This window comes from Podarcis cretensis (genome assembly GCF_951804945.1).
Source record: "Podarcis cretensis genome assembly, chromosome: 10".
Lineage (NCBI taxonomy): Eukaryota > Metazoa > Chordata > Lepidosauria > Squamata > Lacertidae > Podarcis > Podarcis cretensis.
In genome coordinates this window covers 31,671,643-31,684,315 of record NC_137179.1, presented here as the reverse complement: position 1 = coordinate 31,684,315, position 12,673 = coordinate 31,671,643, and the positions used below count along the sequence as shown (strand labels likewise).

Sequence of the window (12,673 nt, the reverse complement as noted above, 5' to 3'; positions counted from 1 at the left end):
CTGTACCTAGACCTCAAAACTTCCTACCTTCTAACAATTGAAGATTTTATTCTTTTCCTTTTAGCATGATGGCAGCAAGTGTGCAACACCCCCCCCCCTTTGTTCTACATAAACTTTAAATCCACAGAGGTGATGTGTGGTAGTAAATCCTTTCTTGGCTAATATCAGGAGGAACACTGTGAGCCAATCCCTCTAAGCTCATTTTCAGCACTAGAAGAGAACTACCAACTCCGAGAAACTGAGTGGTTAACCCCCTCCTTCTCTCAATCGCTGCTCTTAATCTTCCCTTTCTTCCACCCACCTGATAGAGTGCCCTTTCTTGAGCCCCAAGAACTAACCCATGGCAAAGTACCCACTTGTTTGGCAGCAATGGTTTCATCATTGGAGCTGTTTTTCACAATTTCCCGATATGACATTTCTGAATTTCGCTTCTTCTGCAGAGCACCTGACAGTCTCATCCACAGCTGGGTGAAATGAAGGAAAGAAAGAAAGGGTTTTATGATTAAGACAGGAAACCTCACCAGCAAGCTCTCCTCACCTTCATGATTAACCAGGAATGCCTCACCTGTGGCCTCATGCTATGAGGAATGCCAGCCAACACCAATGATCGCAGCTTATCGGAACGTGGAAGTGTGACTTCTATCTTGTCCCAGGTGAGGTCCCCCACGTCATGGTTGTGTGTGAATTCCAAGTGGGCCTGCCATTTCAGCCTGTGCTGTGGCTCTTCAACCAGTGGGATCCCCAAGAGCTTGCTGGAGTTTGGCTCCGCGCCATCTGTAGCAAAGAACACCAGCTTTAGGTGTGGGGAAGAAAGTAGCAAGTAGCCTTCTACATCTGAAAAATAATAATTCCTTGAAAAGCTGGACTTTACAATCTAGAGAGTCAAGAATTCAGTTGTGCATGCTTGGACAACTGTATAACTAAGTTCCAATTCTGATCCCAAAGCATGCACAGACCACCACCATTGGTGATGTTGAAAAATCCACTCTGACAGTCCCTTATGAGGTATATGGGCACCAGCCAGTTGAAATCCAAACAGGAAAATGAAGGTGTTTACTTTTCCATTTGAACATTTGTATTCTGGCTCATATGAAATGCCTAAAGTGGCTAGCTGTCCTAATATTTATTATTTGCATATAGATTTCTATACCACTAAATCTTCTGAAAACAATGTACACAAATAATAATAATAATTTTATTATTTATACCCCGCTCATCTAGCTGTGCTTCCCCAGTCACGCTGGGTGGCCTCCAGCAGCTGTCCAGGGTTTCAGACTCCGCTGGTTTCAAGAACTTGAGCCCAGACAAACACGTAGATGGATTGCAGCTTTAAAATACATACGAGCAACACCCTGATCCTATCCTGGTTGTCACCTCCATGTCTTTTCAAGAAGGAAAAGCTGCTGTTTATATACATGTGCACTGTTCCTAAATGACATGTTACCAAGAATGTTATCATGTTAGTAAAGCCTGAAGTTAATTTCTTTAGAGGTCAACTGCTTTCAAAGCACCACCAGAATCAAGAGTTGGAAAGGGACTGCTGGGAATAAGTGACTTCTGAAGCACAGCCCCAGGGAGATCTTGTCATAAGTTACACCACAGAAATAAAAGGCCTTGCCTTCTTTGTCTACCCGGAAACCAAATTCATCATACCGGAACTCTGGCTGTTCAACAGATTCTTCTTTCTGGAAAACCGAAGAAAAGAATTGCTTTCCATTCTTTGCCACTAGGTGGTACAACACTTTTACACACTGCAGGCATCCAAAATAAAATTGGGAGCACTCTATGCATTTGTGCTGTACTCTTATAGCCTATATAAATAACTTCCACAGTAAATCTAGGAAGAACATGTTGGGAAGATATTTCCATTGGAGATTTTTTGCCTTGCTTCTCCCAACCTTAACCCCTTCTCATTATTTAAAAGGCATCAAAATCCTACAGACTGATGATTTGGTCACTCATTGCCTCAGTCTACATATTATTCTATGTGTACATATACTGTATGCACAGGAAACACTGCTCCCATTTATGCTTCTCCATGTGTGTGCATCCTTAGCAATGCTTGTCACAACTACTTTTCTAGTCTAGACACAATTAATACTTCGAATTCTGTACTGTTTAAACCACTTAAGCACAATATTGTTCCAAATTCTAACATGCTAAGATTAGTACCAAAGCAGTCCCAATTTCTTTTGGATGTAAAGATCTACCACACAATTCCTGATTCAACCTGGGGATTGCTGTTAATCCAGATGGCCCCAGAAAACATTTGTCAGCCTAACCCTGTTGTCCTTGAATGCGAGTTTTGAGCATCACCAAGCAGTTGTACATATAACAGTGCCTATCATGCAAGCAGCTGCCTATTTATTTTATCAGTGTAAGGGTTCCTTACTGGCAGCCTTTATGTTTTACAGCTGATTTTTCATTTTATATGTTGTGCCAGGCACATGCACTTCTAATTAAATTTATAGGCTATTCATGTGTGAAACCTTTGGCAAGGTCTCAAGAGCGTGGCTTCCACTACCCAGTCTTTTTAAAAGGGTATACACAGCCCTCAGAAGTATTTTATACCCTGGCTTCTTTACCCAAATGTAAGACATAATGCAAGATCAGACATAATTTGTGTTTAGGTTACCAGCTAATAAACTATTAGAGTCAGGCTCTATATCAGATTTTGCCAGCAGTGCCAATTTACCTGAGAGCTCCATTCATGCTAGAATGAATGCAGCTGCTGACACAGCAATTAAATGCCACAAATGCCTAGAAGGGTACTTGAAGACACATACAAACATTTATAATGTACACTACTGTTTACTATTCAACAACGAAAGAGAAATTAGGTGCAATATTTATTACTTTGTCTTATAGTAGTACCTGGGCATATTTGGCCAAGATCTCCTGAGGCCATATGCTGGGTGTGAGAGCAGAGAAGGGCCCACCAGCAGTAGGGGTACAGCTTCCTATATGTAAAAACATTACAAACATACACAACAATGGAACACAAGGGACAGGAAAGTCACACTAACACTTCTGTGATTAGCCAGTCCTAAAACACTTCACAAGACTGTCCCCAGTTTTGTGCTATTAAAAGTCCAGAAATCACCATAAGCAAACTGTGGACACATGGAAACATGGAAAAGCAACTGAATTATGCAGGATAGCCCAAGTAACTCAGATATGTAGGTAGGATTAAATTCATTTTTCACAAGCATGGGAATAACTATTGTTCTAGAAGGGGTGGGGGGAACAGATGGAAAATTCCTCTGAATATACCATGTGAACCCCAATTCTTCTCAAACCTTTGAAGTGCTAAATTCTAAATGCGCTTATTTCAGCACAGCTTTTTATTGCCTTCTTTTATTGGCAACTAGGAAAGTATTCCTAATGTATTAGTTAGGGGCATTGTAAACCAGTCATGGCCTTGCTAGAGATCTTTGCTCAGACCCAGACTTTCTGCAAGCAGTAAAGCTACTCATACTATGGGGCCTTTGTTCCCCTTTATTTTCTGACCCATCCCAAAAAGCTGCTTGTGAGGGTTAGGGATACCTTCAGAATGGCACAGGAGGGAGTACAGAACACAGCAGGAGGGGAGAAACTGCAAGAATCCAACCACTGAGACATTCAAGTTTCTTCCTCACTGCGCATTCCCCCATCTACTGCACTCTCCCATACTCCATCCCTCCTGAGCAGCTTTGGGGGGCAAAAGGGACTGCAATGGGGAGGAAAAGGTGGGAAATGGACTTCCACTCAAAAATCTGAATCAAGCCAGTGATTTACATATTCTGTTCTTGTAAATATGGTAGTGTTAACTGAGTTTTCTGTCTGAGAGCTAGAGAAAAGTAAGGGAAAAGATGCCTGTGATTCTATGTGTCCAATCTGATGAGCAGCCTGACTCTCTGAAGTTTCAAAACACTACATGACACATGTAGCTAACTGGAATAAAGTTAACAACACTGGTATGGTTGGCTTGGTCTTTTCTTAAAATTGGAAGGATTTTGATAAAGTATCAAAATTACTACTGATTGATTATGGGCTTACCTGACATGGTGGCAGTGGAACGTGGGCAATGGTGGCTATTTTACTCTTCAGAAGGTCACTGCCCTGTTACAACATAGATGCAGGCATAATATAGAAAGAATAAAGCAATTAATCTTGGGACCAACAAACTATGCATAACAAGTATAGTTGATTCACAGAGCCTAGAACACTAGTTAAATCAATCCCTACCAAATAAACTTATTTCTATGTTCTAAGAGTAACTCGTATGTCAGGAGTCAACATATAAAGGAAGACATTCAAGTGTAGGAGATGAAGTATTGGACTTCAAATGTCTGCTCAGCTATCTTTACAGAATAATCCTGGACATGTTCGCATTTAGGTTAGTATAATATGTACATGCACACCCCACTTATCAAAGGCAATGTGTTCCTTGGAAACTGTTTTTTAGGCGAGTTCGCATAACAAGTCCACGATTTACATTATTTCTTTTGGAAATATTTCTAATGCAGGATGTGTCATATCTCTTTCCACCATCTCTCCACAGTTTCTTCCTGAAATGGCTGCAGTCCATCAGCAAAAAAGAGACAAGAACAAACAAATTTATCCAGTCTCTCCTGCTCCCATCTCCCTCTGTCCATGGTTTCTGTCTGAAAACGGCTACCTCCAGACAGCAAAGCACAAACAAGGAAATAAGGAAGCCAAATGTTCGGATATCTGAATCTGCAGTGCATATAACGAAGTTTGGGCATAATTCTTTGTATGTAGATAAGTGATTTTAAGATAGCAAGTGTACAGATAGCAGGGCCTACATGTATATGTTTGTCCTAGCACAGATTATGTCTGATCTTGCATTATGTTTGTCCTAGCACTTAAACTGCCACTGGTGTAGTTTTCCAGCATTATGGGGCAGGTCTAAATGTTAAGCTTTAAATTAAAAGTAACAGAATGAGTATAGCTTCCTATAATTAAAGCATGAAGATGGAAGTATCAACAAGCAGGATATGGTAGCATTTAATTTAACGATTCAGCTACACAAGTCTAGCTAAGGGAATCACCATGACACTGTATGTCCATTTCTTAATAAATAATAATAATAATAATAATAATAATAATAATTATACCCTGCCCATCTGTCTGGGTCTCCCCAGCCATTCTGGGCAGCTTACAACACACAAAAAATGTAAAACATTAGACATTAAAAATTCCGATACAGGGCTGCCTTTAGATTTTCAACTCCAAACTTTCCAGAGAAATGTTAACACCATTGACTGTCTCTGTAAAAATAATACATGGAGTTCCCTACACAGGTTTCCCTTGACAGCTAGTAGTTGGTATATGCCAGGCGTGGAAACCTGTGGCCCTCCATACACTGCTGGACCTCAGCTCCCAACAGTTGCAACCAATGGCTAGGAATTATGGGAGGTGCAGTCCTACATCACCTGGGGGGTCAATAGTTCCCCATTACTGGTGTTTACTATTGAATATAAACACAAACCTGACACAGTAGGCCTCAGAGGTTCACTGCTTGTTGCTTTCCCCAGGCAAAAGCAGACATTGCCGGGACTGAAATGGTTCAGAATCTCCACGTTGGAGGCTACTGCAAGAAACAAGTCAAAGAGACCTTCACAAAGATGAGCAGGTGACAATTCTTTTGTTTCTAAATTTGAAAACCTGTTCAAGTTTCTCAATACTTGAACATACTTTCTCAATACAGTTTTCTCACCTGTCACTTTCACTCTGAGTAGCAGCAAGAAGTGAAAATCACTTTCTTGAGAAGTTGCATTTCCTCACAACTTGAATACAATATCAAAATGTTGTTACATTGGAAGACCTCTTGGTCACTAAGGGATTTGTATGGTGGCCTAGTTACTCTTGGGCTTGATTCCCATTTTTCAGACCAGGAAATCTCAAGGAACTATTCCAAGGCAAGAATGAGAAAAAAATTCTAGAGCAGCCTATATGTTCAAAGAACTACATAAATTATAAATAATATAAATAATATGGTAGTCCAAGGCTGCCTAGACTATCTTGTTCACAAATCAATTTTGCAGCATTCTACTAATCCTTGGCTCTGCTGCATTTTGGGGCTGCCTGCATGGTTCCTGAGCAGTATCTAGAACATGGAAGAAAACTATCTAAAGTTTTGAGGTGACTGTCGGAAACATCATTTAAAAAGTTTTTTTTAAAAAAACCTGCAGAGAATTAAACCAATGTTGGATGGAATTTTTTTGCTCAGTCCTAATTCATATACAGAGACACTTTTTCACTCCTATGAAGATCTATTATCATCAAATTTGTATACTGCCTTTCATCTGAAGATCATAGCATAGAAATACAAAATGAGAGCGCAAAATACATAATAAAACAAAAACCGAACAAAAAATCCATAATCCCCATCCCACACACACATTTAAAAGGCCATGGAATGTTAATCAGCCAACGGCCTGGTTATAGAGAAATGTTTTCGCCTGGCACCTAAAGATATGTAATGAGGGCACCAGGCAAGCTCTAAACAGCTTGGGACACAGATATCTGCAAGAATGCCTTCTTGAATAATAGCTTGCCCATGTTTCAAGATCAGCAGATGAGTCCTTGTGGTGGTCTCTTCTCAGGACGAGGTATGTGGAAAAAGGCATTTGCAGTGGCAGCTCCTTTTATGTTGAGTTCCCTCCCTTTCAAGGTGCATTTGGCCTCACCTTTGGCAGATAGTTCAGCTGCACCTTTTTTAGCAGGTGCCTGAAGAGGGAAGGACCTGATTGCTGCTGCTATTAGCAATTGCACTACAGTGATTTGTTATGTGCTTATGTGGATTGTGTTATTTTATGGGTTTTATGCATTGCGTTATCAATTTGCCTGTTATAAACTGCCCTGTAACTTTTGCAGAGAATAGTGTATCGAAATAGATACAATACTCAGATGTCTACTCAGAAGTAAGTCTTACAGAATTCAATGAGGCTTACTCCCAGGTTTGTGGGGTTAGGATTGCTAACAAATTCATTGTCACAGACAAGAGTACTCCAACATGGAATGTGAAAGACAATATGTATTGGAGAAAGTCATATTGCCAAGGTCCTTTTCAGACTAAGGTAACAAAGGCAGTTATGTGAGAATTTCTTTCTCCTCTCAAATAATACGCAGCCATGTCTAATGTGTTGCGTGATCACCAGCCCACTCCTCCTACCTATTCCCTCCCACCCCTGCACAGCTCACTAAACTTATTCATAAATAGATGAATATTAAATAAACTGAACTAGGTGGGCAGGTTTTTCCTGCCTTTGGTTGCTATGGAGCATTCCTTAGCAACTGCTTTCAAGACCTGACAAAGAGGAAGAGATGCAGGCAAACACAGCACTGCTAAAGGAAAGTTGCAAAAGAGGGTGGATGAATCACACCTGGTGACCAGAAAGGGGCCATAAATTGGGATGCAAGGAAGGAGGACACTATGTTATGGGAACCAAGCCAGAGATCTAGGGTTTATAGAACAAAGGTGTCAGTCTTATACTAAACTAAACTCCTTTCTCAAGCAGAGCTGTTCTATTAAGCTTCTACCTGTAAAAATAATATTGATGGTTTTCATAAGTCTATTAAATATTTAGTGCTGCTTTTCAGAGCTGAAAAAACAAAGGAACAACATTAATGTTATCTCAACTCTCTACAAAGATAAATATCAGGTCACTCCATTAAAAATCCTTCACATGGCTGGACATTAATGTCAACAGGTGATATCCAATGTTAGTGATAATCACTCAGTTTAGGTTTACATAAATATGACTTAGTTGGTTATTTATTACCCAATGTGTTCCTACTTATTTAAGCGCCATCACATACCTAAATGCACTTCTGCAACGACATTTTATTCAGGTGAACAAGAGCCCAGAGCAACTCATAATTAGTCTGCACTACTGTACTGCTATAAACATATTATTTAACCAAGAGGTAAACCCAAGGTAAACCAACGTTGTTTATTAAACAAAGAATAACAAGTGGCATTACAAGAGCTCCAGCAAGTACTCTGCCTACAGAGACTGCCGACAAGGCCCTGTCATGTGATGAGTACCTTTCAATCAAGAGAACTTCGAGACACATTTTAAGCAAAGAGTACCAAATATTAAGTTCTTTCATTCTTGCTACACTTTCAGAATGCGGGAGGGGAGATCCTAGAAGGCAACAAAATTAGCGCTGCAAACTAGCAGAATTCTTATATATTTGGTGACAAAGTAATACAATATATTGGAAATATCTTCCAGGAGTTATCAAGGAATGTATAAGATATGTTTTGGAGTTTACTATAGAGGTTATTTTGCTGAAGAATTGAAGAAATTTTAATTTTTAAAGAGCAATGCTTGACAAATTATTAGCAGAATCCAAAATTCTTGCAAACATTTGTAAATGTGACCAAAAAATGTTAGTGAAAGAATGGCCAAGACAAACATATAAAACGCATTAGTAATAGAGCAATAAATACAGAAATAAAGTCACAACTGATTTGCCTGATGCCAGGGGTACCAGAACACAAGCAATGTTTGTGAAAGCAAAAACTATTGATGTTATAAAGCTGGTGGTTGTTTAGATTTTGTAGCCATTTTATGTAATTTTACAGTTAGTTTATTAGATGAAATATTTATTTAAAAATACCTCATATAGCTCTTAAAAAGGTATTAAAATATAGACATGAGAGGGAAGCAACTGATTCACTATAGATTAACATTTTAATAGCCCTCAGTCTTAGGTGTTTCCTAGAGTGAGCTAGGCCCATGCAAACAATAAAAGTTGTTCAACATGACACGTGGAATTTGTAAAAACTCAAGCTACGTAGCATGGTGAAAAAGGAAAGGTTATGTCAACTGAAGGAAGTGTTAAGGCCACTCCTTATACCTATTCTTATCCCATCTGTCATGAATGTCTACTTCTCTATTGTTTAGTAGAAGCTAAGAAGAGCTCCTCCCCATTCAGAAATCAAATATTAACTTGAAGAATTAATGCCAATTCTAGGTAAAGCATACACACCTGCAACAGGGCAGTAACAGATAAGAGAGGTAAGGGCAAGATCAGGAGAACATCTGTTGTGGTTTGATTTGTTAAATGAATATTTTTTCCTGAGGGTTTATTAAAGCAACATGCTAGTTACAGTGCGTAAGGGATTTTGTATGCAGTTTTAAAGGGACAAAACCAATGTGGATTGCTGAACATGTTTTCATATTTAACTCTACAGAATCCCACATGTAACATGTCCCCAAGTGAGAAATGCTGAAAGTCAAACATCCCTAACTCCTGCAAAGAGACTTTTGGCACCTTCAATGACTCACGGATGTTCAGTCCCAAACATTACATGACTTTTTGCCTTGTTACCTGGACAATAATATATTGCCTCACACATCACTACAATAGACTGTTGCAAAGTAAAACGGGATAATTAAACAGAAAGTTGTAATTCTGTGATCAAAAGAAACTACAGCAATTGCTGAAAATCAACTACCCTTGGTATTTTGGAAATACCAAAAATACACCACTTCAGAAGAACTTTCTCATATAAACTGAGATGTTTGTGTCCCTCAGACTCCAATGCGTTTTCACTTCTCTAGTTTTCTTACTTAAGGAAGGCTTTTATAAAAGCCTATGTTTATTCTAATTCTAGGAACCCCTGAAATTAACCCTTATCCAAGGCACAGAGTTGAGCCCAATGTTGTGCATGTACAAGTGGAACAAACTTCACTTGTGCCAAGAGACACCTCCCCTTCCTCCCATTGCCCCTGCAGTCCACTATGAGTTCCAAATCTGCTTAAGAGCATCCCCTAACCCTCCAGAGCAGTTTAGTGTAGGGGGCGCAGTGGAGAAAAGAGGAAGGGCAAGTTGCATTGTGAGAGTGCACAACACTAGATTCTATCGTAAGCAGCTCTTAAGGCAAGGAATACATCAATACAGAACACTTCCATGCATGGTTACTCAAAAATAAATCCTATCGGGTTCTATGAGCTTAGTCCCAAACCTAACCAGGTCTACTCAGAAGTAAGTACAATTGAATTTAGTAGGGCATACTCCCATTTAAGTGGGATTAGGACTGCAGCCTAACTGTATGTAGCATAGCAAGTCTACATTTACTTGGAAGTAAGTCACACAGAATAAAGAACAGCTGTTATGATACAGTTAATTTAACAGCAAGTCCAGCTGAACTCACTAGGACTTATTACTGGATAAACAGGCATAGGGTCGGTCTGTTAGAACTGAAAGATCACATGATTTGGTCACTTGCAAGAAATCAGCTACTTCAAAGGAGAAAACAGATCACATTACAGGACTGAGAACTAGAAAAGTTGAAAGAAAGGGAAACAAAAAATGAACAGGGAACATGCAAGGAAACAAACAAACAAATCTAATCATGAATGCTTTGAGGGGGGGAAATGAGTCAGAAAACTGCAGTGTGGTCCTGTGAGTCATCAAAGCACAACAATTAATCTTTCAATGAAATATTGAAAAATACTGGTATCACTCCAGATGAAGGAGCATGCCCTTTTTATAAAATGAAACTGCCATCTACAACAGCACCTGGCATTAGTTTAGGTAATCAGTGTAACTTAAGATAATGAAACTCAGATGAAGCAACAGCTTCTGAGATTCAATATCCTTGATCTGGATTTTTTTTCTTCCAGTAGACTGATTAGAATTCATAATGTGGGTACAATTCTGGCAAGTTCTAAACCTCAAGCTACATACTTGTAATAGGATTAGCGATATCCCAGAGTGTCATTATAGTGAATGGAGGGCACAAAAAGGGGGGAAAGCCTAGGCAAGCAAAGTAGTTATGTACAAACAGGAATTTGGTTGGGAGAGGGGAAGACAAAACAAAACCTGCCTCAAAGCACCAGTACACACTGACCCGCATATGCATTTGGGACAGCACTGTGCACAGTACAGTGCTAAAGGAATAGAAGATTTTGCTGTATGGACTGTTGTATTCATTGAAACCTTGTTTCTCCATACACCCTTCTAGAAAAATTGGATAGGATATAAACATGTTAGAAGAAGAAAGTATTAATAGATGGACACAAAAAGCTTCAGAAACAGGGGAGAGATAATTAGAGGGAAGAGAAAAGCACTGCACAGGATGTTCTATGTCAAGCGACACCTGACAGTGCCATCAAGTGGGACATGTGTGAATGCAATAGAATTATTCTATAAGTTAAAAGAAAATAAGTAAATGGAAATTCTATGTGTTTTTAATTGTTTTTATTTTTGTATTTTTGTATTATTGTTGTTTCTTTTCTTTTTGTTTTACATTGTACTATTCTTGAAAATTTCAATAAATATCTTATAAAAAAAAAAGAATTATTCTAGGTTACATGTGCCCTTGTTGCAACAGCAGATATTTCCCTTATGAAATGCTAAAAATCCATTTCTGTTTAAAGGTATCCCATACCAAATATCACTCTAGTCTCCTCTACATAATATTCTCAATAATACAAACTAGTTAGCACACACTTATTTAAAGGAGCAGGGCAAAAGTGAAGCATGTATAATACACTGATAACATAAGAAGTCAATAGTAGGAAAATTGGGTTACCTATTTATAGCTGGTCATACATTTAACTGTCTTTCCCCCCTTACCTATGGATTGCTCTGTTGATCTGCGGAGGGGGAATCCAAAATCCATTGTAGTTTAATAACATTATTCAGAGTTTAATTAGATTAGAAAGTCCTAGCTGAAAAACACATTCTAATCTAATTAAACATGCATAACCCTTCCTGACCCTCCATCTTACAAACTGCAGATTTGGGGACTTTTAAAATCATGTCTTTCCCACCCCCCTCACACCGTTTTCCTTATCCACTTTGGGTAAAAGCTAGCCTGAAGAACACTTTTTCTGGAGGATGTAAAAGCTTGCTGGCTACTTTGTGAATTTTAGCTGGCCATCACAAAGGCATGACAAGACATGTGAGCCTCAACAATAAAGGATAAACTAGTCCAGACTTTGGTGACCACCTTCTTAGCCTGCTGAGTTTTGGAAGAGGAAGAAGCAGATACAACGCTGACACCTTCTGCCGGCTTCCATTTAGACCAGATGGTCTGCTATCAGGCACAACTGCTTTGCTTCAACGAAACAGCGTCTCTCCTACTTACAGTGGCAGCGTTTCCTTCACGGCCAGCCCGGGGACAAGACCTTAATTTCGCAGGCGGGGGGAGGAAAGGCGAAAGGTGCGGGGATCCCTAACCGTCTCCCCAAACCAGATCTACGTCATGTGACCCGTCAGCGCCCCCCCACACCTGATTTATGGCCACCTCTCTTCCACCTGCCTTCACCTGGGCTGGGGGGGGGGAGGGGCAATTCTTTTAAGGCTCCGGCCCTCAGTCGGCCACGCGGGGGGGGGGGCTGACCCTCAGCCACTCCGTCCGTCCACACACGCAAACAGGACGCCTGTTCTCGGGGGGTCCCCGCCTGCCCCTTCTTCCCCCTCCTCTCTCCACGCGAAGCCCCTTGCCTGCTCCCCTCTTGTCTCCACCCACCAGCAACCCGTCCCTCTTGCCCGCCCGCCCGCCCGCCCGCCCATCCATACGGACTCCAAACGCTCACCTTCGTCCACCGCTTCAGCCTTCCCCCACTTCTTCCCCGCATCTAGTTCCCGTCAGCGCCTACCGAACCCACGACGCATGCGCAGCAACCGAAGCCCCTCCACGACC

The 12,673-nt window shown here is 40.4% G+C and overlaps 1 protein-coding gene across 3 annotated transcripts in view; it reads right to left on the bottom strand.

Annotated features, from left to right (window-relative positions):
- The window catches only part of SGSM3 (small G protein signaling modulator 3), a 27,021-nt gene extending 14,348 nt beyond the window's left edge, over window positions 1-12,673 (bottom strand). For 2 of the 3 annotated variants that reach the window (XM_079994565.1, XM_079994566.1), the window contains exons 1-7: window positions 12,567-12,673; window positions 5,495-5,596; window positions 4,039-4,101; window positions 2,875-2,960; window positions 1,619-1,685; window positions 566-774; window positions 357-464 (exon numbers count right to left, since the gene is read on the bottom strand). In XM_079994565.1, coding sequence (XP_079850691.1) covers window positions 357-464; window positions 566-774; window positions 1,619-1,685; window positions 2,875-2,960; window positions 4,039-4,045 — 477 coding nt within the window. In that variant the 5' untranslated portion in view covers window positions 4,046-4,101; window positions 5,495-5,596; window positions 12,567-12,673. Of the gene's footprint in view, window positions 1-356; window positions 465-565; window positions 775-1,618; window positions 1,686-2,874; window positions 2,961-4,038; window positions 4,102-5,494; window positions 5,597-12,566 lie in introns of those variants that run through there. The other variant, XM_079994567.1, reaches the window with a different exon arrangement.